Source organism: Rhinopithecus bieti, unplaced genomic scaffold (genome assembly GCF_001698545.2).
Source record: "Rhinopithecus bieti isolate Rb0 unplaced genomic scaffold, ASM169854v2 scaffold_9237, whole genome shotgun sequence".
In the NCBI taxonomy this organism is placed as follows: Eukaryota; Metazoa; Chordata; class Mammalia; order Primates; family Cercopithecidae; genus Rhinopithecus; species Rhinopithecus bieti.
Genome location: NW_016806263.1, coordinates 2070271 through 2097296, shown reverse-complemented (window position 1 = coordinate 2097296; position 27026 = coordinate 2070271). Strand labels below are relative to the sequence as shown.

At 39.8% G+C, this 27026-nt stretch overlaps 1 protein-coding gene across 3 annotated transcripts in view; it reads left to right on the top strand.

Annotated features, from left to right (window-relative positions):
- The window catches only part of C1QTNF7 (C1q and TNF related 7), a 108726-nt gene extending 98205 nt beyond the window's left edge, over positions 1-10521 (top strand). For all 3 annotated transcript variants that reach the window (XM_017875354.1, XM_017875356.1, XM_017875355.1), the window contains 2 exons: positions 329-574; positions 6595-10521. In XM_017875354.1, the coding sequence (XP_017730843.1) occupies positions 329-574; positions 6595-7226 (878 nt within the window). In that variant the 3' untranslated portion in view covers positions 7227-10521. The remainder of the gene's footprint in view (positions 1-328; positions 575-6594) is intronic.
- The last annotated feature ends 16505 nt before the right edge of the window (positions 10522-27026 follow it).

Sequence of the window (27026 nt, the reverse complement as noted above, 5' to 3'; positions counted from 1 at the left end):
AAAAAAGCACTACTTTTCCGAAAAGAAAATGCCATTTTAAGTCCATCATTGATTTCTGAAGAATAAATGCAGTGATTTATTTTGAAATGTGTTTAACCAATTCTTCATCTGCACCAACTCCTGTGTAGGGCACTGAGGATTCTATATCAATTATGTGTTAATAATTTTCAATGGAATTATGAAGGTAAACGGGGTTTTACATGTGTGGAAAGATGAACACTGGAGTGAATTGTTGCAAATGCACATCAGTTCACACTGATTTAATCATGCCAAACCACCCCTCTCCCCATACAGAAAGTTCATTTATGTCCATATGTTTCTCTTCCAGAGCCAAAGATGTTTGTCTTGCTCTATGTTACAAGTTTTGCCATTTGTGCCAGTGGACAACCCCGGGGTAATCAGTTGAAAGGAGAGAACTACTCCCCCAGGTATATCTGCAGCATTCCTGGCTTGCCTGGACCTCCAGGGCCCCCTGGAGCAAATGGTTCCCCTGGTCCCCATGGTCGCATCGGCCTTCCAGGAAGAGATGGTAGAGACGGCAGGAAAGGAGAGAAAGGTGAAAAGGGAACTGCAGGTAATGAATGAGAGGTTGCATAAAACATCCTCCTTCACCCCCACCTTAAAACTGTTCCCCTTTCTTTGTTACTTTTTCTAATGGGAATTGTTCCTTAAACCCCTTCTCTACTGTCATTAATCATAACAATTCACTGAGCCCTTACTAGGCTTCAGATGCTTCCCTAAACTCTGTACCTGCATCCTTATTTCACTGTAATGTCAACTCTTTCAGCTGAACACTATCCCATCCTATAGATGAGAAAATTGAGCCACAGCATGATTAAATGAATTACTGAGAATGGACCGGAGTGGACATGCACTGCCAGTAGCTGCCAGAGGTGGACTCAAACATCTGATGCCCAGAAGTACTGGGCTATTGCAGCCAGCAGGCAATGGCTGGATGTGCAAGCACATGGATGGACAGAGAGATGGACAGAAGGGGAAATGGACAGACTAAGCAGAGGCAAAAACCAGGAAGCAGATGCACGGATGCCATCCTGCTCAGCATGAATATCCTGAACAAAGATACATAAAGGGCTTCTAAATTTTATTTTTCACAGATGAAGTGACAATAGCACTGTAAAGCCTACCTTTCCTAGCTCATCACTTTCCCACCTGACACATAGCAGCTAAAAGTAGATTTTACAGCTCTTTACAGCAACATAATTGCCCAATAGTCCTTGAGTAATTTTCACTTTGTTTCCCCCCAAAATAAGTTGGTCCAGGAAGCTTGCCAGATTTTTCAGTCCTTCAGAGTAAACAGAATTGAAATTCTAGACAGGCTGTGTTAACTCTAAAAGAGGAAGGGATTTGGAATCAATCTTTCAAGACAAGTTGCTGAGCATAAAAGTTGGGACAAAAGATAGGAAGGAAAAAATTCTATGTATCTCCAACCATCACTCTTGATTTACTGAGTTCTGTAAAACAAAATCATAATATATATTCAGATTATTGGATAATAATTCATTTGTGAATTTGCCATGTGGATAATATTTGGCAAATCAATTATCAAATCTATGAACATTGTGCAATAATAGATAAAGAACCTTTAGGGAAAACTTCAACATCAGATAAGAAGCTTTAATTTGGAGCTAAAATGTAAGTTTTCAAAGACATCTGTAAGGTAACACCTGTGAATACAAGTTACACTGAGTCATAATTATGAATATTCTTGAAATCCTATAATAACACCAGGATTATAGTGATATATTGCTTTTTGTTTACTGGGTCTGGAAGCAATAACGTAGTGGCTATACAAACAAACATTGGAGTCAGAAAGACTTTGGCTCAGATCTTAGCTCTTTCAATGACTAATCTAGTATCCTTGGACACATATTCTCTTTGAGGCTCAGTTTCCTCATTTGTAAGTTGGTGGTAATAAGGGTGATTGTTAAGTTTAATGGCAAGAATACATGCAAAACCCTCCACAGGATAACTGCCATGTGATAAAAACTCAGGAAATGTTATAACTTATTAAATTTTGATCTTCAAATATGAGTCACAGCTAAACTTGTGACTAGCCAAAGTCATATAATTAACTAGACACTGGTAATTCATTGCATGAGGTAGTTCTAATGTTAAAGATGTATATGTGGATATGCATTCAGATTAAATTAAATGTTCAGAACTGCTACCGTTTTAACCATATATGAGGCCAGCTATACCACCACATTCATAGATCCATTCATTCATCCATGCATCCAGGCATTATTCATTCAATAATATTTCTGTGCACCTATTACTATCCAATATTATACTTCCAGTGTTTCTCAACCTCTACACTAATAAGAACTGGGGTAGAATAATGATTTACCATGGAGTCACTATTATGTGCATTGTAGGATGTTCAATAGCATTCCACTAGACGCTAGTGGCACTCCTCTCCAAACTGACAATCAAAATTTTTCTGTATGTAGCCAGCTATCCACTGGGTAGAAAGATGGACAGTGCAAAATTGCACCTGGTTGAGAACACTGTTCTAGACACCGGGAACGCAACCATAAGACATTGTTCTTACATTGATAAGCAGACATTCATGTGGGGGAGGCCAATATATACAGACATAATTAAAATACATCATCATAATAACCATTTACTAAGAACTTACTAGGACCTTTACATTTCATATTTAATATCTACTATAACCCTATTAGCAATAATGATAATCAGCAATAAAATTAATGTTACAAATGAAAAAAATAAGATACAAAACCAAAATGACTTTCCTAACCTGAGATTATTTAAATACAATATACACACATAAGGATATATAACAGCTCAGAAAGAAAAGGTAGGAATGACTATATGATTGATGAAGAGAGATGTACCTCACTTATAAACTACAGGAAGAGACTGGGAGATTTGGGGATGTGTTTTTAATATGGCTGTAACTGGCCACAACCTGGCTGGGAGTGCCTGCTCCCTGTTTCCCCTTTAATGACACTACAAGTGCCTTCTCATTCACGTGCTCTTAGTGAATACCCTCACCACATCCAACCCAACCATGTCCAGTCAAGCATAATTTTGGTCCAACTTCCCTATCCTAAATGAGAAATGCATAGTTTATTACACTAAGTTATAAATTTTCTATTAAAATATCTGTCTCCCTCACTGGTCTGTTGCAATGATTACTGTAGCATAATATTAGCATTTAATTTAATCTGGGTACCTATCCATATAAAAATCTTCAGATAACACTAGAATAACCTCATGAAAAAGATCATTCATTCCAGTTTATCATATGGATTTAGGTATTTGTGAATTTAACTATGGCCCATATTTGCAGGTCCAAGGTCATAAGTAATAACAGCTAATTTGAGGGTCGGGCAGATGTCTTTCATGCCCATGTTTCACTTAGCCCCTAGTCCATGACTGGTATGTAGTAGATGGTCAATTAATGTTAGATGGTTTACTTGGATGCATGTATATATGCATAGATCCATGGATAGATGGATGGAAGGATAGAATGAATGAATGGATGGATGGAAGGAAGAAATGGTAAGGAAGAAGAAATCTAGGTAGACCCATTTCATGGAGAACTATAAAGAAATCCTTTCTGATCTAGTTTCAATACCTAAACATAGACTAACCCTTACCCCCATAATCCTCCACTCTACCCAAGCATACATCTGACTAAATAGGGAGAAGGACAATGACTCATCCCTTCTTTCCATTCTTAATGTGTGGAACCTAAGCACGCGAGCAAATTCTTCATACAAACAGGAAGAATAACTATACATTATTATAGCTAGTCCATGATTATCTATCACCCAATTCAGCATCTCAAACAAACGTTATTCTAGAAAATCCAAACTTTCAGGCTGTGAAGGCATTTTTGTGGACAGCATTGTAAAATTGCATCCCAAAATGTATGATTTGGTCTCAAGGAATTTTCAAGAGGGTGAGACCTCAAACGATCTAGTCCAACACCTTCATTTCAAGGACTGAGAAACTAAAGCCAGAGAGATCAAGCCCTTTCTTAAAATTCACCTAACTAATCCATGGCTGAACTGGGTTTTTATCCCAGGTCTGTTTGCTGCTTTGCCCAGTAAGTTTGGATTGGACTTAGATCCAATCTCCCCTTATTACAAATGGAGCATTTAAAACCCAGAGAAGAAATGACTTGCCAAAAATTTAAATTTAGGTTTGGCTTAATAAAAGTTCTCAAGAATAAATACATAGGTAAAGTAAAACTACACAATTCATCAGCAATATGTTATATTATATGTAACATCTATTACATATATTATATTATATAATGGCATCACAACCAGTCACCCAGAAGAAAGACTACCTATTACATTTAACAAGGTCCTCTTCAATGAGGAAGAGCACTACAACCCTGCCACAGGGAGGTTCATCTGTGCTTTCCCAGGGATCTATTATTTTTCTTATGATACCACATTGGCTTATATAGTATATATATTGTTATATATAATATTACATTTATTACACTTTTCTTTCTGAGCTGTTACGTATCCTTATGTGTGTATATTGTATTTAAATAATCTCAGGTTAGAAAAGTCATTTTGGTTTTGAATCTTATTTTTTTCATTTGTAACATTAATTTTATTGCTGATTATCATTATTGCTAATAGGGTTATGGTAGATATTAAATATGAAATGTAAAATATATTCAATATATTATATTATATATATGTTATATATATAAAATCATTGCTTTTTTATATCTATAACAATGCCTTATATGTAAAATGTCAATGTCATATATGAATCAACGTCTTATATATAATCTATTTTATATATAAAACATCAATGTCACATACAAAATCAATGTCTTATATAGATTTTATATACATAAAATATTGTATATATAATGTGTTATATACATAATCTATTTAAATTTTAAACCATTTATATAAATTAAATTGATTTTGCTTATTTCCTTCAACCAGGATCACCATTTTTCTGTATTTAGCCTACAGTTGGTCTGCACATATAAAGATTTAGACACACAGAAAATATTCCCGTATGGTGATTTGGATTTTGTGAAAATTCTTTCATAGCAATTATGTCTTTTCTGTATATAAAGAGACTCAGAAAAATGAAGGGACTTAACNTATATATGTTATATATATAAAATCATTGCTTTTTTATATCTATAACAATGCCTTATATGTAAAATGTCAATGTCATATATGAATCAACGTCTTATATATAATCTATTTTATATATAAAACATCAATGTCACATACAAAATCAATGTCTTATATAGATTTTATATACATAAAATATTGTATATATAATGTGTTATATACATAATCTATTTAAATTTTAAACCATTTATATAAATTAAATTGATTTTGCTTATTTCCTTCAACCAGGATCACCATTTTCTGTATTTAGCCTACAGTTGGTCTGCACATATAAAGATTTAGACACACAGAAAATATTCCCGTATGGTGATTTGGATTTTGTGAAAATTCTTTCATAGCAATTATGTCTTTTCTGTATATAAAGAGACTCAGAAAAATGAAGGGACTTAACTAAAATGATACAACCGTTTAGTGACAGAGCCAAACACTATTTAAGATTCTTGACTCCAGCCCCAAAGGTAAAAGGCATTTTGATGAACAGGAAACATCATTCAACTAAGAAGGCTTGGATTCTAGTCCTAGCACAGATACAGAAGGATTTTTTTTTTTTTTTGAGACTGAGTCTCGCACTGTCACCCGGGCTGATGTACAGTGGCGCAATCTCTGCTCGCTGCAACCTCCACTTCCCGGGTTCAAGCGATTCTGCTGCCTCAGCCTCCTAAGTATCTGGGACTACAGGCGTGCACGACCACATCTGGCTAATTTTTGTATTTTTAGTAGAGACAGAGTTTCACCGTGTTAGCCAGGATGGTCTTGATCTCCGGACCTCGGCATCCGCCCGCCTTGGCCTCCCAAAGTGCTGCGATTACAGGTGTGAGCCACTGCACCCACCCCCGAAGCAAGCTTTTTTTACCTATCTGGGACTCAGTTTTCTCCTCACAAAAGAAGCTACCGCATGGTGGTGGCAGTCATTGTTTTTTGGTTATTGCAGCATGTTGAGCCCTCACTATGTGCCAGATGCACTTTCGAATTTATGCTCCTGCTGGCCGGGCATGGTGGCCCAGGCCTCCCAAATCTCAGCACTTTGGGAGACGAGGCGGGTGGATCACCTGAGGTCAGGAGTTCAAGACCAGCCTGGCCAACATGGTGAAACCCAGTCTGTACTAAAAATACAAAAAATTAGATGAGCGTAGTGGCAGGTGCCTATAATCCCAGCTACTTGGGAGGCTGAGGCATGAGAATCGCTTGAACCCGGGAGGTGGAGGTTGCAGTGATCTGAGATCACGCCACTGCACTCCAGCCCTGGTGACAGTGAGACTCCATATCAAAAAAAAAAAAAAAAAAAAAAGTTTATTATTTAGTAGTACACTGTTAAAGGTTGCCTGAAAAGACAAAGTTGGGATGTGCTGGGACCATGTAGGTATATTGTTTGTGATTATATCTTTCGAGGAACTATTAATCAAACTATATACTCTTTTTGAAGGTTTGAGAGGTAAGACTGGACCACTGGGTCTTGCCGGTGAGAAAGGGGACCAAGGAGAGACTGGGAAGAAAGGACCCATGGGACCAGAGGGAGAGAAAGGAGAAGTAGGTCCAGTTGGTCCTCCTGGACCAAAGGGAGACAGAGGACAACAAGGGGACCCAGGGCTGCCTGGAGTTTGCAGATGTGGAAGCATCGTGCTCAAATCCGCCTTTTCTGTTGGCATCACAACCAGCTACCCAGAAGAAAGACTACCTATTATATTTAACAAGGTCCTCTTCAATGAGGGAGAGCACTACAACCCTGCCACAGGGAAGTTCATCTGTGCTTTCCCAGGGATCTATTACTTTTCTTATGATATCACATTGGCTAATAAGCATCTGGCAATCGGACTGGTACACAATGGGCAGTACCGGATAAAGACCTTCGATGCCAACACAGGAAACCATGATGTGGCTTCCGGGTCTACAGTCATCTATCTGCAGCCAGAAGATGAAGTCTGGCTGGAGATCTTCTTCACAGACCAGAATGGCCTCTTCTCAGACCCAGGTTGGGCAGACAGCTTATTCTCCGGGTTTCTCTTATACGTTGACACGGATTATCTAGATTCCATATCAGAAGATGACGAATTGTGATCAGGACCAAGATCCCTGTGGTAGACACTCTGATTGAATCTGGGGTTCCAGAAGGTGGAACAAGTAGGAATGGGATCCAAAGAGACTCCCACTCAGATTCTAAAGCATTTAAAGACAATTCCAGCAGAATTTATCAAAACAAGATGAAACACAGAAAAGTTGAAACCACAACAAAATGAATTATATTAACGAATAGCCCCAGATATAAATTCTCTTGAAAGCAATGTTCATAAATATTTAAGCAAATTAAAGACAATGTTAACAAATTTTCTATTAAATGCGCTGAGTGACAAAACCAGTTGGCAATAATACTGCCTCATTAAATCTTCAAAAATATATTTTAGTCTGTTATTTAAGAGAAACATAACATAACATCCCAAAATCTTTGACAATTCTCGAAAGGCTATATAGTAAGTCAAAAACCAAAGGTAAGAGATGCTAACTATTTTTCGAGCAAGCTACAGAGAAATGACAAATATCTTTTATTTTATTATTTATTCCTTCATGTTTGTATATATTCACTCAACAACCCTTTAACGAGCCTGTAAGGGCCAGACACTGTGGCACTGAATCAGATTTAATAATGAGTTAAGACAAAGCCCCTACCTACGGGCTAGTGTGTGGTGATCAAACGATCACAATTCAGTGTGATGAGCAGCATAGCAAACAGATGGATTTGATGCTAAAAGCACACAGCGTCTGCTATTCCTGAGGCTGGGGTCCAGAGAAGCTTTTACACATGGAAAAACACTAATCATTCCAAGGTGTATGTGTTTAAGTGAGTGTGATGGATGCAAAGAGAATGAGGAATTCAGCATTGCATTCTCTTTGCACCCTCAATGCATTATTCGTATTCTCAACAGCAAAGGGGTGAAAAATCTAGAGACAGAGGAGGCCTGGCAGAGGTGATAAAAATGAAGACTGAAATGAAGAGAAATAGTCAGCAGGTGATTCTTGTAAATCCTTTAGTGTGATGGTTTCCCAAGACAAATATTTGTCCTAATAGCTTTCTCATAAATATGGGCACCACTTTACATTGTGGTAAGACATTGCTTCTCATGGATCTGCTAGGTATTTAGCTCAAATAAAGCAAGGCATATGTTCACTGATTTATGAGTAAGCTGATGAGAGCAATGAACAGGAGAAGGAGGGAGAGAGACCAAATGTCTGAGTAAATAGACATACCTTCCAAGTCTCACACCTCCCTTAGTCCCACTCTTGCTTGTGTCAGCACCTTGTTCTTCACTGAACTGCAATTCTTCAATTATTCTCTTCCATGTTTCTGTCTGATCTATTGTTCCCATGGTTTATGGTAACAGTATTTCCTTCATCCCTCCCTTTTGGTAACTTCCAATCCTCCTATGTATTCCTTTCTCTGCTCATTGACTTATAGTTTTCATACCTCTTAAGTTTGAATCACCATGCTAGATTCTGTGAAGACAGAAGAGTATTAAGATTAATATATTAATAGTATAGCCCTGACTGGTAAATTTCTTTTTTTTAATCTTCCCCAATTTAAATTTTGTAATTTAAAAGTAAATTTTACTGTCGAAAATGCAAACTTGGGGAGGGTAGAAACATCACACACAAGGCTGCCACTTCACACCTGGAGGGTTGCATGGCAGCCGGACAAAGGTGCTTCTCACTTCACAGACAGAGGGATGGCCGGGCAGAGGTGCTCCTCACCTCCCAGACGGTGCAGGAGCCAACTCTGACTAGTAAATTGCCAAGGATACAAGAAAGGAAATGGCATGCACACACACAAAATATCTATAATTTTGGAAGAGAAAATGATAAAATATGCTAAGTTGCAGGCTGGAAATAAGGGCGAAATACTGTGAAAGAAGAGGAAATGTTTACTTCCAAATTAGGATGTGACAGAGAAGGGATAGGGAAAACCTCTCTGTTCACTGGACCTTATGTGATGGGTGACACTTGGAGTGGCACAAGTTGGGGGAAAGCACACTTGAGACAGAGGTAATGATGGGGATGAAGTGAGAACAGAGACCCAGAAGCAGAATCAATGGACCATATTTGTAAGAGCTTTGAAACCCAGCCTGAGAATTGGAGAGTTTATTCATAAGAAAGTGTGGAGACCCTGTGTATTTCAGAGCTGGATACTGCCATTAACACAGATGAAAGTTGCAATCATCTAGCAGTTGTGTGTAAGGGGAAGGCTAACTTTTCCTGTCTTTCAACCCTATTTTGCTTTCACTGTCTTCATCTGCCTGCCATATTTGTGCACTTATTGCTCTCTTTCTGAGTCAAGACATGTGTACAGGAGACCAAGAACAATGAATATTAGAAAAAAAGGAGAGAGCAAAGGTGGTTTGAGGTAGTCACCTGCTTACAGATAACAGCCAAAGATAGAATTCCAAGTTATAAAGCATAAAAAAGAGCCAACAGAAGTAACTAATTTGGGGAAAATGAACATATGGGCCCTTTGAAGACTACAGGATTTGCTGGATAAATTGGAAATGGAGAAGTTATTGCAGACAGTCATGAACCACAGATTACTGTGATTAAAATTTTCTTCTGATCGTAATCCACAAATGCATTCATTTTTTGGACATTGCTTGCTTATCTTTTAAATGTTTCTTTTATTATAAAGCCTATTTTGAGTAGCTTAAAACTGAATTTTCTTTAATTGGTTCAAAGCCTAGAGATGAATTTCGTTTTGAAATATCTGGTGGGATGGTAAAGGGGATCAGAGAACTGACATGAGAAAGGACGAGTTGTTTTGGTATTAAATGAATAAAATCTTAAACAAATGTAGGTGTCTTTTATTCTTAAAAAATAGCAGATATAGTTTATCCACATTTGTAAATATTTGTAAAAAGAAAGTAGCAGAACAATTTTGGTTTAAAAAATTCCAAGTCTCATTCTATTCGTTCTTTGTAAAGGCTGACTTGTAATGAGTACGTATTAAGCAATATTTATTGACTCTATACTATCTTGTTCTGGAAGAGTTTAAAGTCACTTACGAAGATAAATAAGATACAAAAAGAAAACAGCAGTAAAAAGCAGATGAGAAGAAATAGGAAAAACAAAGAAAAAAGAAAATAATGAGGCTAATATAATACTGTGTGTACATGAAAATGCATATGCCTGTGTTACATATTTTCAGGTCACAAATGTTTCTTTGTGCCCCTGAATGCACAAAGGTATTTCCAGGTCATTTATCATTGTGAATAGTGTTGCTTATGATAAAAAATAGATTCCACAAACTCTAAATATCTTTTTTTTCTACCACTCTGTGTAAAAGATCATGAATGTAAATAAATTTTAGATATGAGCTGGGTAAGTCCATTTGCATTCCTATAAAGGAATACCTGAGGCTGGGTAATTTATAAAGAAAAGAGGTTTATTTTGGCTCACAGTTCTGCAGGCCATACAAGCAGCATGGTGCCAGCATCTGCTTCTGGTGTGGCCTCAGGAAGCTTCCAATCATGGTGGAAGATGAAGAGGGTGCCACCATCCTATCACATGATGAGGGAGGGATCAAGAGAGTGGGGCGGGGAGGTGACACACTTTTAAGCAACCTGATCTCACATAAACTCATTAGCATGAGGACAGCACCAAGCCATTCATGAGGGATCCACCCCCATGACCCAAATTCCTCCCACTAGGCCCACCTCCAACATTGGGAGTCATATATCAACATGAAATTTGGAAGGAACAAAAACATCCAAACCACATCATTAGGCTTCTCTCTTTGTCTCTCTCTCTCTGTGTAGCTCCACTTTAAGTAAATAGCATCATTACCCACCTTGCACCAAAGCCAAAACCCTAAGGTGCAAGCTAAATGTCTTCCCTCCCTTCCCTACTGAATTTTGCCCAGCATAAAATTCTTATGGTTCCAGCCACTGAATGCATATATCTGATTCACTGCACCTTTCCATTCCCGGTGTGAAAGGTGTCATTCATACATTCATCATCACTTCCCTCAATCAGTGAAAAACGTTGTAACTGGCCCTTTGCCTCCAACCACAACCCTCCAATCCATCCTCCATACTAGATTGAGTATATCCTTTTAAAATGAAAATGTGCATGCCATTTCCCAGCTTAAAAAACAGCAATGACCCTCCCAACCCCTCCACTATAAAAGGTGTTTTGAACTTCTATAGGTTTGCCGTCAGGTGTGTATTTCATATTGTTTTCTGGTATCCATACCTAAATTCCTTCTGAAGGACCATCTTCCTTAACATGCTAAGTCTATGAGCTTCTCAGTGGAATTGACACTTCCAGTATGTAAATCTCTAGCCTAATTAATCAGAGTATAGCATCCCACTCACCAAAATAATTGATTCAGATGACTCTGTGAGAGTCAATGAAACTTTGCTGGGACATCTATAGAAGAGAATCTCCTTCTTTTCCATTGGACTTGAGCCTGTGAACCTCCACCAGCTACATTACCACCACAGAGCATAATACCATGCAAGAATAGACCCATGCACAGATGAAGCAGAGAGACAAAGAGAGAAAATGGCTCTTGGAATCATCATCTCAACCCCGATCCAGACATACCTATAGCCAGCTCTTCCCTTGGACTTTTGAATTATGGTAACTGTCAAATGCTGTTTTTACTTAAGCCCTTTTATTATTTGATCTCTTGGAAAAGCTGTTATCCTACCCAACATTCATAAAAGCATCATTTAGCATGGTGCATTGAGCCCTTGAGGATGTAGCTTCTGCAAACTTTTACAGCCACATCTTCAAAAGTCACCCACATGCAATTATTATCCAAGAATATGCAGATAACTGCAATTCTAGGGTACTTTGCCCTAGGGTGCCTCACCTTTTCAGGTTCAGCTCAAAAGTTACTTTCTTTTCTCTAATCTTTCCCTTCCCCTGTGCCTAAGGAGAATTACAGATGACCACGTGTGTTTTCCTTGCCATCTGGGAACCAATGCATAGTCATGGTAGCAATAGCAAACACTTTTTTCACTGGGCACTTTTTGAGTGGTTTACATATATCAGCTTACTTGGTCCTTGCTATGGTCTGCATGTTTGTGTAGCCTCAAAAGTCATATGTTGAAACCTAATCGCCAGTGGGATGGTGTCAGAAGGTGGGACCTTTGGGAAGCAATTAAGTCATGAAGGACCTACCCTCATAAATGGGACTCCTGCCCTTATTTTTTTAAAAAAGGACCCAAAGACCTCCTTTCAACACACGAAGACACAGTGAGAAGATGGCCATCTATGAATGGGGAAGCAGGCCCTCACCAGGCACCAAATCTGCTGGCACCTTGATCTTACTTTCCAGCCTCCAAAACCGTAAAATAAATTTCTGTCATAATCTATGCAATTTTTGGTATTTTGTTATAGTAGCTCAAATGGATTAAGACAGTCCTCACAACAATTATTCTCCTCATTTTGCAGATGGGTAAACTGAGAGGCAGAGAGGTTATGAAATATGTGGAGTAAATAGTAAGTGGCACAGTAGCCCTAGGCAGTGAAGCTCCAAAGCCCACTCTCTTAACCACCATGCTGGCACCTTGCTCATATATTTTTTGTATTTGTCCATCTGATGGAGAGCTTGTTTGCCCTATAGATTTTTATATCCCAGGACTCTATATGATGACTGCTATAGTATGTGCTCAATAAAATTATGATGGCTTAATTAGCGACAAGTTCTTTTCAGTCACAATCTACACATGTGGTCAGAGTCAAACGGGGGAGGTGTCACAACAGGAAAATCCTATAATCATCTTGTATGCTAATATTATTTAGATTATAACTGCCAGGCTCCAATTCAACATGGTTCAAGCAAAAGGAAACTCACTGAAATAACAAAAATCCCAGAGCCTGATCTGTGAAAAACGTTGTAACTGGCCCTTTGCCTCCAACCACAACCCTCCAATCCATCCTCCACACTAGATTGAGTATATCCTTTTAAAATGAAAATGTGCATGCCATTTCCCAGCTTAAAAAACAGCAATGACCCAAACAATGTCACCAGGGTCTTATCTCTCTCCCTCCTACAGAGCAGCTCCCCACATTGCTGGCTTCACTTTCAGGAAAGATCTTACCTTTATTTATTGCAAAGATGGCCTCCAGCAACTCAGGTTTGTATTTTGCAGTCCTAGCGGGGGAAAAAAATTCTCTCTCTCAACAGTTCCAGTGAAATAACCTGGAAATGACAGTCTTTTGATTCTGATTGGTTCTGCTTGAATCATGAGCCTATCCCTCAACCAACAATTGGCCGAGGAAATGTGATGTTGCCATTGGCCAGGCTTACATCACAACCCAGCCCTAAAGCTCAAAGAAAAATCCATCTCATCTAAATCACATGGACAGAGGTGGTAGGAGGAGGAAGAGATTATTTTTCAAAGGAAAATGAAGATTCCAGGTCAAGAAAAAGAGAAATTAATTAATTGGCAGACAAAATTAACTAGAGATTTCCTAAGCTGTTTTCATATAAAATCAAAACCACATTTATTGTGTCTGCATGATGCAAAATAAACGTTTTGCTAGAATGATTTGTCCCTGAAATAATCTAATTTTTGATAACATTTGGTCAGAATTGACTCAATATTTCATACTATAAAAGCCTGGCATCTGTGATGATCTCATCCTACAGGCTGTCATAATGCTGATCTCTAATGGCTACTTTTAATGAAAGAATAAATTATTTCCAACTGAAATACTTCCTCTTCCCCTCAAACTCTCTGATTTTTGACATCAATATCCTAGAATAGGCAATAACATATGCAGCTATTTTAGACAATTATAAAAAGAAGAGGAAGAGCATCCTTGGAGATGAGTCTCTATGGTATCAAAAAGAGCCAGTTTGAGATTGCAGAGAAAAGAGAACACTTATACACTGTTGATGGGAGTGTAAATTAGTTCAACCACTATGGAAAGCAGTATAGTAATTCCCCAAAGAGTTAAACACAGAACTGCCATTCAACCCAGCAATCCCATTACTGGGTATATACCCAGAGGAATATATCTTATTCTACCATAAAGACACATGCATGCAAATGTTCACTGCAGCACTATTCACAATAGCAAAGAAATGGAATCAATCTAAATCAATGACCCTGTCATTGCCCATCAATGACAGAATCCATGGTACATATACACTGTGGAATACTATGCAGTTATAAAAAAGAATGAGATCATGTATTTTGCAGGAACATGGATAGAACCAGAGGCTATTATCCTCAGCAAACTAACATGGAACAGAAAACCAAATACCATACGTTGTCACTTATAAGTGGGAGCTAAATGATGAGGCCTCATGAACACAAAGAAGGGAACAACAGACACTGGGGTCTACTCAAGGGTGGAAGATGAGAGGAGGGAGAGGATCAGAAAAGATAATTATTGGGGTACTGGGCTTAATACCTAGGTGATAAAATAATCTGTACAACAGACCCGCGTGACACGAGGTTATCTAAGTAACGAACCTTTACATGTACACCCCAACCTAAAATAAAAGCTTTTTTTTCTTTAAAAAAAAAAAAGGAGCCCGTAAATCCAATTCATTCCTCGGCCAACACATAATGACAGCCCTGAAAGGAGAGACTGAAAAGCTACCCTCAGTTGTTAACTGCATTGCTGACTTCATGTTTTCCTTCTTGTTTCCTTGCGAGGTCACTAGTCAGTGCCTCATGATACCAGCAATTACCATTTACTGTGTGCCTAGTAAATGGCACCATACTGGATCCTTTCAGCATGGTACTTTATTTTATCCTCAGGAAAAGCCCCTGTCAGTGGCGCATTCTAACCTCTAGAGAGAATTCAGCACCACTCTCACCTCCTTCCTTTCTTAAAAACAAAACAAAACAAAACAAAACAAAAACTGAAAAGAATGTGGACATTGGGATGGAAGCTTCCCAAGTTCTGGGATGCTGCTTCAGCACCAGAATGGAGAAGTTCAAAGACTCTCAAGGCTACATATCAAGTTCTCTAGGGCTTCTTCTCTCTCCAGGATGTGCCTATCAGTGTTCAGGCAGAAGGCAGCAGACACTTTCAAAATGATTTCACTATGGAAGGTCGAATGAAACAACTGTATTAAAGGTGTCGGTGGGGTGAAAAAAACCATGCAGGGATGTTGAAGTATCCCAGGACTAGCAACAGCAGGAATGTTTCACCATCCCAAAGCCTATGATACCAGCACTTTGGGAGGCCGACGCAGGCAGATCACGAGGTCAGATCGAGACTATCCTGGCTAACACGGTGAAACCCTGTCTCTACCAAAAATACCAAAACAAAACAAAACAAACAAACAAAAAAAACAATTAGCCGGGCGTGGTGGCAGGCACCTGCAGTCCCAGCTACTCAGGAGGCTGAGGCAGAAGAATGTTGTGAGCTGAGATCGCGCCACTGCACTCCAGCCTGGGCGACAGAGTGAGACTCCATAAGGAGGAGAGGCAGTGGTGGTTACAAAGTGCAGTGAAGAGCTAGAGACTTGGGAGAGGGACCAGCCTATAGGAGCTACACCTGCAGAAGAGCTCAGCCACTGCCAGAAGTAGGGAAGAAGCCAGGACTGCGAATCCCCTGACCACCCTCTTCTACCTTTCAGTCCCCTGTTTATACCCCTCACTGGTCAAATCCCATGACTCCAGGTGCCCAGAGAGTCTTGGTGATGCAGTGCACAGAGATGAGCTTCTTGGGCAAAACGCAGAACAGACAGGGATACAAAATGGATGGGAGCCAGGAGAGACGGTGGGAGCAACGGCAATCAACCAGCACACGGCTCCCCTCCCAGATCTCTCCTTCTCTAGGGTCTCTCTAAAACTCCACACAACTTATGCAATAAAACTGGCTCTCTGTTTTTACTGGTTCCTTGAATGCATAGAGCAAAAGGGACATTTTTCCAGAGCTGTGTGTAATTTATGCACAAGGAACCCTTGAGTCTCAGAAGTGGTCCAGCTCCACTTACAAAAAAACTGCATGGGATTTTAGAGTGAAGTCCTTGGACTGATGAACAGAGGGTTTTTGCCAGAGTGTCCCTCTCTAAAACCCTCTCCTAAACTTGCAACAGCAACAAGCAGCTGGTGGAGATTTAGGAGTTCAAGATTCTAACCTAGTAGCTTTCCAGCTCATCATGAGTTAAATGCTCTTCTTACCCCTTTAGAGATGAGAATACTGAGGCTCAGAGCAATTGAGCAATTTGCCCATGACAAGCCTTAATAAATGTGAGATATTCTAGCCCTGCCCATCCCCCTCCAATGCCCATGCCCTGTCATGAGCACACACACACCTGCACTCCCGTGTCTCTCAAGGCCTCTTCTTTAAGACATATTTTCACAGCAAGATCATTGCATTGTGGAGGAAATGCAACATCCTCAATTATCTTCCTTTGATCCTAGTAAACATCATTTTCCTGTGACCTTAGCTGGGAGCTAAGCCTGTCACAATCATGACTGGCTTACTTATGATCAAAATATTCAGTGCGGCCAGAACATACAGCTCAGCAAACTCTAAGGAGTCCCAAATATAACAACCTACTTTGCTCTGCCCAAGGAACAGAGACTGGCCCCAAAGGGACAGATGCTGACCCTTTGCATCTGGTTTAGTTCCACAAAAGGAACTCAGGAAATCTTTTAGCATCATCGTTGTACTATTATGCTTAGAAAAATCCAGGCAGTCTAAATTCCTCTATACATACTACACATTCTTATCAAGATTAATCCTAACAGAAACCAGGAGCAAGTAGGACCACACATTCCACAAGCCAGATCAGCCTGAGACATGCCAAATACATTGGGTAACTGAAGAGTCTTTTGAAAGAGAAAATTTAAAAAAAAAAAAAAAAAAAAATTTGCAGTGCTGTACCATGGTTTTCAAGAGACTCATTGATCACTTTTTATTTCTGCTCCTGATCACTGTTTCCTAAATTCGGTAGGAATCTTGCACTTTGAGCCAGATCCTTCTTTCTTTAAGGGCTGTCCTGTGCATCACAGGACATTAGCAGCATCCCTGGCCTCCACCCACTAGATGCTAGTAGCATCTCCACCCAACCACGTGAGTCATTACAAGCAACAATATCTCCCATCATTGCCAAATGTCTCCTGGGGGGCCAAAATTGAGAACCACTTGTGAACCATATCTGTACAGTCTTGTCATGGTGAGAGAGTCTACTCAGCCCCCAGAATCTACTTTTTCCAACTGACCTGTAAATAAACTGACCTTTATTTACAGAAATGACCCCATAGCTGCTCCTCATTTCAGGTATGATATCTGTTCCCTTGTGAGAGTCCCAAGTTAAAGAGACTCCAACCTGGAAGGTGTACAGGAAGAGCAAGAAACTGTTCCCTCATCCAAATTCTCTTTTACTATAGCCAGGATTTTTAAAAATGTTGTCTAAGACACAAAAATCACCAAGTCTTCCATTTCTAAGAATTTACTCCAAGAAAATAATAATGTGTGCAAAGGTTTAATTGCAGGAAGAGCCCTGCAGCAAAGCATACAATATGGAAAATTGAGAAATAGCCTGAATATGGATAAAATGAGCTGGATACACTCATCCAATGAAATAGAGTCATAAAAAATGATGAGGATGCACCACCAGGCACAAGAGCTTGCACCTGTAGTTCCAGCTGCTGGGGAGGACTGCTTGAGCTCAGGAGTTGAGGCCAGTCTGGGCAACATAGGGAAATACTCTCTTTAAAAAAATGAGTATGGAAATGTACTAGCACCATAAGATATTCACAAAATATTAACTAAACAAAGTAGATGACTAAGGAATACTTTCAGTACTCATTTCATTTTTAAACTTTGTTTGCCTATATGCATAGAAAAGTCTAAATTAAAATATTAATGGGGAATTTTAAATCTCTAGTCTTTTAATCTTTATTTTAATTTTAGAATAAACATTTTACTCATTTTACATAAAATATTTTTATGTAAGCTCTTAGGCTAGTTGCATATTATTTTGTTTCCAAAAATTGCAGAGAAAATGTCTAAGGAGAGAGAAATAAAACTCTTAGGAGTTGAATTGTAAAACACAATATTATTCTTAAAGTTTCCTGGTGGCATACCTGAATGTCTATTGCAGAGGATTTTTTAAAGCAAGAATCCAACCAAATAATACTAGTTTATATGTTTTTAAATTGTTTCTTCCTAACTTGAACAGGGAGGGAAATGAGTCTTGAGTTGACATCATTTTATTGAGTTTTTCTTAGTCCAGAACTATAAACCCAATGGGTTACTACAGTATGAAGTCATTCAGAGCCAATGCATTTGTCAGATGGCAAAGGCATTTATGAGCAGCTATATGAAGAAGACTGAATTCATGGCTTTACTCCAGTGCCATCATGGAGCTGGCACAACTTATTGAGGTAAAGACTTGCCCAATCTAGTCAGGGTTCCAAAAAATGATCTGCTAGCACTAGAAGGAGAAAAATCATAAACTCTAAGGGGTTGCATAGATGCTCTTTCATTACAAAAGTGCTACTTTTCACAAGATTGTGAGATGCTGCCTTGGTGGAAATAAACAAGAAAAAACAAAGTCTCGGTGATCTATTCCAACCACAATTTCAAATAACAAATTTGGCACCACTGAGCATCCCCATTGTTACTGAAACAGAAAACACTCAGGTCTTACTATTGTGTTTACTCCAAAACAATACAGAGAGTTGCAAGGATTTTCTACAGAAAACATCCAGGTCTTACTACATGCAGAACTAAAATTAAAACACAGCCTCCTGAGATGTCCCAGTTGGTCAGAATATTGACAAACAATAACTAGAAGGTCAGGGCCCAGAAGCCATATATCCATCAATATATCAAGGTGTGTCCACTCAAGGAGTTGCCCACCTGATTTCCCTTTAGGGTTGCCAGATAAAATTCAGAAGATTCAAATATAAATTTCACATCATAATCATTTAGCAGAAATCTGTCTCAAATATTTAACTGGGTGTCCTGTGTTCCTATTTGCTAAATCTGGCAACTCTAAATTATGAACTAAAACCCACCTACAAAAACATAAATGTGAGTCCAACTAACTTTTCGCAGGGCCGTACATATAATTTCTCATATAACAAGAAGAAATTGGTCTTATGAGAAAGGATTCTTAGCTTCCTAAAACAGTTTTAAAGAGCCAAAGTTAGCTGTATGAGAAAGCCATAAGAGAATCTTTTGGGTAGAAAGTCAGAAGACAGCCCCAGGAATTCCAATAATCAGCTTTGTGTGACTTTTAGACAAATCACCTAAATCCTTTAAGCCTCTGATTCCACACTGGATGGGTGGTAGAAAGTAAGTTGTTGTCTTTCTCCAAACTCGTGACAGACATTGCTAATAGATAGCAGCATTTCTTCCCACTGTGCCCCGGGGCAGCCTCAGAATTCTCAAGAAAGTCTCCAGGTCCATCCATCAATAAGCATGTATCCTTGAGATGAAATCGACTTGCCTCCCCTGAATTAGAGGAGCCTTTGGTTTCCCCTCCAGTTCTAACAAAAGTTTGGAATTTCTTGTATTCTAATTCAATAGGCAAGGCTATACCTAGTTTTGCACTCACAATTAAAAGCAAAACTTGGCAACTGCCTTCTGAGATCAATATTTTACAAAATCAGAACAGAAGTAATGGGTGCTGGAGTTCTGCTTGCACCAGGCCTTATAGGCCATTACTTCAAGCTGAGTGGCTTCAACAGCCCTCCAGGACCTTGGTGGAGGCCAGGGTAGATCCTGACACTGTCCCCCAGTGAACAACTTGACTCCACTCTGCTTCACGTCTCTGCTTCTTTTGCATCCATGGGCTTCTCATACCACTCACAGGTTTCCTCACCCTCTCTCTGTCTTTTCTACTACATGGGTTCTGATTTCTCATCATTTCAATCTCTGCTGGCATCTCCCAGCCCAGCTCTAGTTCATGACATGTTCTTTGCTTTAGCTCCAATTGCTCAATCCCTGCTGACTCTTTCTTCATGTATCAGTTCATATCCCCAGAGTGAGGATCTCATGCTTGGCAGGACCCTGTTTACCAAAAAGCCAGCCTGGGGATTGGCTGCAGCTGATCCACACCCTCCTTTGGTCCCATCAACTAGGACAGTGAATACTGGTATAAAGCACAGTTGCCTGCTCAAAGCCCATCGGCAGGAGATGTAGGCAGTTTTGTTTTGTTTTTTCCAAAAGTGTGTCATCAGGTAGGCATTGCGATGTTCAGTTCATAATATCACAGGGTCTTTGCAAGAACAAATCTGGTAATACATGCAAAAAATGACAATTTTAGCAGGTTTCCCCCAAAAGCAGACTCTGAGACAAGGAATTGAGTATAAGTGGTTATTTGGGAGTTGCAGGAAACACCAACAGTGAGGAAGCAACAGAGCAACGATAAGTGTGTGTCTCTAAGCTAACTGCCACGGTGGCTGACTGAAGCTCATCCCAAGGAGCTGCCAGGAGAACGGGATAACACTCATCCAAAAAGAGAGGAAGCTGGAGTGTTTAAAGACCAACTCCTAAGAGTCATTGGCTGAGGACCACTCTCAGGACCAATATTTTCCTGCACTTTGGGGTGCCTTTGGTGCTCAGGTAAAGTGGCTTTTCAGGGTTCTGAAAAAGGGCTTCAGACACAGAAATGGAGATAAGACAGTTAAAAATCTACCAAATTGGGAGGCCGAGACGGGCAGATCACAAGGTCAGGAGATCGAGACCATCCTGGCTAACATGGTGAAACCCCGTCTCTACTAAAAAAATACAAAAAACTAGCCGGGTGAGGTGGCGGGCACCTGTAGTCCCAGCTACTCGGGAGGCTGAGGCAGAAGAATGGCGTAAACCCAGGAGGCGGAGCTTGCAGTGAGCTGAGATCCGGCCACTGTACTCCAGCCCTGGCGACAGGGCGAGACTCCGTCTCAAAAAAAAAAAAAAAAAAATCTACCAAAGCACCCTGAATTGGTTAATGCAAGGGGCAAGGGATATGGAAGAGGCAATGACTTCACCTGCCACAATACTTGGTCAACCCTCAAATAAATATTGGCCCCACAAGGGAAGGGGGTATTGTATGCTTAATTCCCTGTACCTGAAACTGCCTGGTGCGTAATCAAAGCTCAGTAAATATTGGTAGGATGGATGAATGAATGAATGAATGAATGAAGAAATGTCTATATAAATGAATGAATTATTGGGACAATTGTTGGAGATCTTTTCAATTTGTTTTGCTTCTCTTGTGAATGAAGAGGTAACAGGATGGGAGAGGGTAAAGGGGAGCAGCTAGGGGGACACAGAACCAACACATACCAAAAGAGGCCTGAGTTTTAAGACCAACTCTTTTTGCACAACTACCATGACTCAGGTAAAGCAGAACAAAACATCTCTCTCCTACACACTCTTCAAGTTGAATTTTAATGATTTTTTTTCTACTATTTGCCCCTTATATTCATTTCAGTTTGGTTTCAGCTGCATAAGGTGTTGATAAATGAAGAAGGGCTATATCTGTCTCCTTTCCCTGGACCTGTGTCCCCAAGGACAACCCTGAGCCCCACTCTTACCTAAACCCTACACCAACAACATCACAAACAAGGCTGCAGTCATTAGAGTTGTGAAGGGACAATATTAATCCACCTCCACTGATAGGATTTGAGAAGGGCTTCCATTTAATCCTACTACTCACTCCTGAGAGTGCCAAGCCAATTGAGAAACGCACACAGAAGCCACATATGTACCAAAATACTGGTCTTCCTACTGGTAGCACCAAATTAGAGAAAGCAACTTGGATATGAGGCTGAAACAAACTTCCCAGTAGTTGCCTCCAGGTCTAGACCTGATTAGCATCCCAGAATGGAAACTTTTCCATTTAGCCTCAAAGAGAACAGAGGTCTGCCTCCCCGCAAATCAAGCTCATAGAACCCAAGAGAGGCCACATGTGCAAGTGACTTTTTACACACAGCCCACTCCCAACAGCGACACAGAGCCCAGGGGGTGCCAAACTCTTGCCATCTCACCAATCAGAGAAATCCCTCCTGCTCCCTCCACCAGAAGGAGTCATTGAGAGGTAAGCCACTCATTATTAAGACAGTGGAAGTTCCTATCTTTCAGAGCGGCAGGAACTCAGGGAAAGGAAAAACATTGTGCCTTCCCTACCACATCTATGAGAAAAGAGCTGATCTGAAAACATGTTTACCTTTTAATTCTCAGTGACCAGATAGGGGCAAGAGCACCACTGGATACAGCTAGGGGCTTGCTCTACAGAAGAGTCATTTTCAGTTCCGCTTTCCTCCTGTTACACAGCTATCCATGCATTCAGGTCTGTGCAGAAACCATACGTTCTTCACTAACGTTCTTCACTAACTAGGGCTGGACCTTCTGCTCCTTCCATCTCTCACGCTACGATTGTTAGTGAACTCTGCAGTGAATGCTCAGCCAGAGTTTGGAAATGTCATCTTACAAGCTCTAACATGTCAAGGAGAAAACTGTTCTTTGGGAATGTTTCTTCCTAACCAAGATAAGAAAACAGTAATTTTGCTTTTGCTTTAAGGCATACTTTGATGACAGGAGAATCCAGTTTACTTTTTAAGGTACTGACCTCTAGTGGCCAGCAACAATAACTACTCTATTAGAGACAATTTCCAGAGATTATGTAAAATCCAAGAGTGGGCTAGGAGAAACTTTAGAAATCAACTTTCTCTGCTCACCTCATATTCCAGAAGAGGAAACAGAGATCCATAAAGGATGAGGGCCTTGTCAGTGGTCACTAAGATGGGACTGGAGTCAAGGTCTTCTGTCTTCCGTTTGGATCCCCTCTCATTGCCTAGGATACATTTATTAAAGCTACTTATCCATATACACTGTAATTAATAAACAATTAGAGTAGAAATGACATTTTGGTATCTGATAATCCCTCTGTGGTTTCCTGCAAAGCTTGATTGGATAAGTGTGAATAGAGGTATATTCGTCCATTTTCATGCTGCTGATAAAAACATACCCAAGACTATGTAATTTATAAAGAAAAAAAGATTTAATGGACTCACAGTTCTATGTGACGGGGGATGCCTCACAATCATGGCAGAAGGCAAAACGCACATCTTACATGGCAGTAGACAAGAGAGAGAATGAGATCCAAGCGAAGGGATCTCCCCTTATAAAACCATCAGATCTTGTGAGACTTATTCACTACCACAAGAACAGTATGGGGGAAAACCACTCCCATAATTCAATTATCTCCCACTGGGTCCCTCCCACAACACTCAGGAATTATAGGAGCTACAATTCAAGATTAAATTTGGGTGGGGACACAGCCAAACCATATCAAGAGGTTTCAACCTCACTGGATGGTAAACAGCTAGAGGGTGAGGATTTTTTTCTTAATCATCTTTGAATCTCTAGTACTTTGCACCACATCTGCCATGTGGCAGGCACTAAATAAATGTCAGATGGATGAACAAATTGATGGAAAGATACATTTTAATTTGAAATTAAACATCAACTAAAACGAAAAGCTACCTGCCTTGCTACTCAATTAGCAAATGGCAGATTTAAGATTTGAGGCCAGCAGTTCAGTTTCACACTAAATGCTACCACTCCTAAAGGACCCCCTCACTGGCCCTAGGAACCCCCTTCTACTAGTAACGACTTTCCCAGATTTAACAGATGCAGCCTTTCTGGCTCTTTGAATCCACATAGCTGATTCGAAAGTAGGCTGTGTTTTTTAGACTCTCAGTCATAAGTTTGTGTTTTTTAGACTCTCAGTCATATGTTTTTTAGATTCTCAGTCATAAGTTTTTGTCCTTAAATAAGGACTCAGTGAAAGCTTTGCTTTGTGTATTGATTTGTTCCTTCATTCACACAAGATATTTACTGAGTGTCTACTATGCACCAGGAGCTTCCCTGAGCAATGGAAACCCAGCAGGAAAGACAAAATGATGTGTCAACAGCTATGCTAGTGGTAAGCACTGGAAGGATAAAGAAAGAAGAAAACCTTGTTAATGATGATAGATCCTTCTCCGGTGTTAGCAGAGACTTGAATTAGGAGGGAGTCTTGAAGGTCTCAAGCATACATTAGTATCATGGAGAAAGTGTGAGTGATTCTCAGGATCCCTTGGAAAAATAACCCAGGCTGGCAGTGAAGAGAGAAAATCTCCATATAGGAAGGGGCAAACTTAGGCTCAACACTGATCCCCAATCATTATTCCTAAAATTTACTTGCCTTTTGAGAATTTTAGCAATCTCCACTGATCCCATCATTCTTGCTCCCAAAATTATTCTTTACTTTACCCTCTCATTTCGAGCATGGATATAAATTCTTTCTGTAATTCCCCCACAGCATAGATGAGTCTCTAAGGGAACAATTATAAGATTTTACAGATGTGTCAGAGATAAGAAGGAAAAATTATAACACAGAGAATTACTAAAAGCTGGCAACTAGATATGATGGCACTTGTGATCCACAAAATGTAGTCCACCCTCATGAAGCTGGCTGGGTCCCTCTAGTGCTACTGCTTTTCTGTCTGGCCCTAGTTGGACAGTACATGGCAGTATCCATCTTTTCCTGCCAGGAAAATCCTCTATTATGGCAAATCCCCTCAGAGTCCAAGCCCCAGAGAGCAGAATGGTGCATAGTGGCAGGCAACCCTTTGTCCTCTGCTCCAAATTCCATCTCTCAAATAGTGAGAACACAAGCAGATACCAATTTATGGATGGAGTTTACTCCAGAAATCTGTTTGCTAGTCAGTTTTTTGGAATCTGCCATTCATTTCCAAAAATATCAACAGTGACTGAGATCAGAGGCAAGTCCATGAAAATTCTATTTATACCCTAGTCCATCTAAGGATGTTGGAAACATAGCTTCTCAATTTAGCAGAACTCAGGAAACAAGTATAGATGCTCTTGGGTACTTTTTTAAAACCAATCTATGCTCTGTACCAATATAAGCCCCCAAACCCTCACAGGTCCCCAAGCTTCTGCATCAGAGGGTAAAGCAAAGTTGTCTCAACCAGGAGCTGTGGCTACAAACAGCAAAGACTTGAAAATTCTTGAGCTGGAAGAGCAGAGAAGTCATTCTTATATTGAATCTAGCAAACTGCCTTTTTCCCAAGTATCTTTAGCAATTGCTGCATTGGAATGAAATACAGTACAATTTGTGGCATCACAGGGCACGAGAAAATGAAAGATGGATCAGGCTGTGCAGGAAAGCAAAACCTACTTTTTAATCAGGAGGGTATGATCAGCTAATCCTCTGTCTAGTAAGCTCAGTAAGTATCCTTGGACAAGATCTTGTTTCAATGGAGAGTCCTGTGAGCAACTCATCTTGATTATGCAGATGTAAGGCAAGTGGACACCCACTGCCCTGGAAAATGGGAATATAACATCATTTTCTGTGGCATGACTGATGCTCCCCAATTTTCCAAATGCCCCTTGTGTTCTTTGACATACATTGAATACAACTGCAAAGGAAGCCAAGAAACCTCCTAGGGGAAAAGTAAATTTTGATACTAATTTCTTTTCTGCTGAGTTTCAATAGCATTAAAAACTCAATGATAAACTTGGTTGGTTAAAACTGAGATCGATCAGCCAAAAAGGATACGTGCCTCTGTGGAGGGGAATGCAACATGAGAAAAGGGGGTTTGTGGGCTGTGGATTGGTGACTATAGTTCAAACTAGAACTAAGAGAATGTTGGGCTCCAGGAGGGTCCATTCCTGGTTTAAATGTAACCTGGGATTGAGGTCTTAAAACCTGCCAAATTCTGGAAGCAGAAGCAGATCATATGGGTGTAAACCATATTGGAGAAACAGGGTTTCTCAACCTCAGCACCCTTGACATACGTGGACAGATAATTTTTTTATGTTGGAATGGCAGTGCAGGGAGAGTTCTATGCATTGTAGGATGTTTAGCAGTATTCCTGGCTTCTACCCACGAGATGTCAGTAGCACTCCTTTCCCCCTACTAAGTTGTGACAACCAAAAATATCCCCAAACTTTGCCAAATGCCCAACAGGGTCAACACTGGTTGAAAAGCACTAATATAACCTGAAAGAGGGTAAACCTGGAATCTCAAATGTAAGGCAGCTGGTATGAGTATATGGACTAGCAGGCGTATACGTGTAGCTGACAGCAAAATTGCTTAGACTTCCTGGGAAACATTTCCAGCAGTAATTGACTAGCTACTTCTCTCTCCATTGGCATTTGTATGAAGGGTTACCCTTTGAATCAAGTGAGCCCCTCAAGATTTATGAGCAGTTCTAGATAGCAATGAAGCTTCAAGACGGAGACATTACATGTCCTGATAAAAAAGGAAAGAACATTTTCAAGCAACCACACAGAAGATGAAAGAGTTGTGAAGATATTTGTACACTAAGCTGGTGAAGCAGGTCCTGCCAGTGAGATGCATTTAAGGGAAGTAGCTGGAGAGAAGAGAATATAAAAATTGTAAAAAAAATCCTTTTCAACAAAATAATAAAATTCACTACTTATACTGGAACAGCAGTTTTCTCTGATATGTAAGAGCATCTCTAGTTAATTCAAATTATGACATGACTCTCTAAATAAAATGAGTCTTACAGCATTTTATTCTCCATAGCTCCAACAGCTCTCTTAGAAAGTGAGAATGTCGTGAAATGCAGCAAATAAGAAGAAAGTGTGCAATTCAAAACAGTTTGAAAATTATAGCACTAGAGGAAGCAAATTAAATGCTTTAGTATCCATAAAATAAAAATGGGCTACACAGTCAATGTATCTGAGTCAATAAGTGTTTCTCTCTATTTACTAAAAACACAAGAGGTTCCAATTTGCTAGAGTTCAAGTTATGTTTGAGGGAGAGAGGTATATAATTTAGTAAACTGGAAAAGGTAAATCCAAAATCGAAAGGCATAGTTTTACAAAATTTATGATTCAAAAGTCATTATTCAGCATCCAACC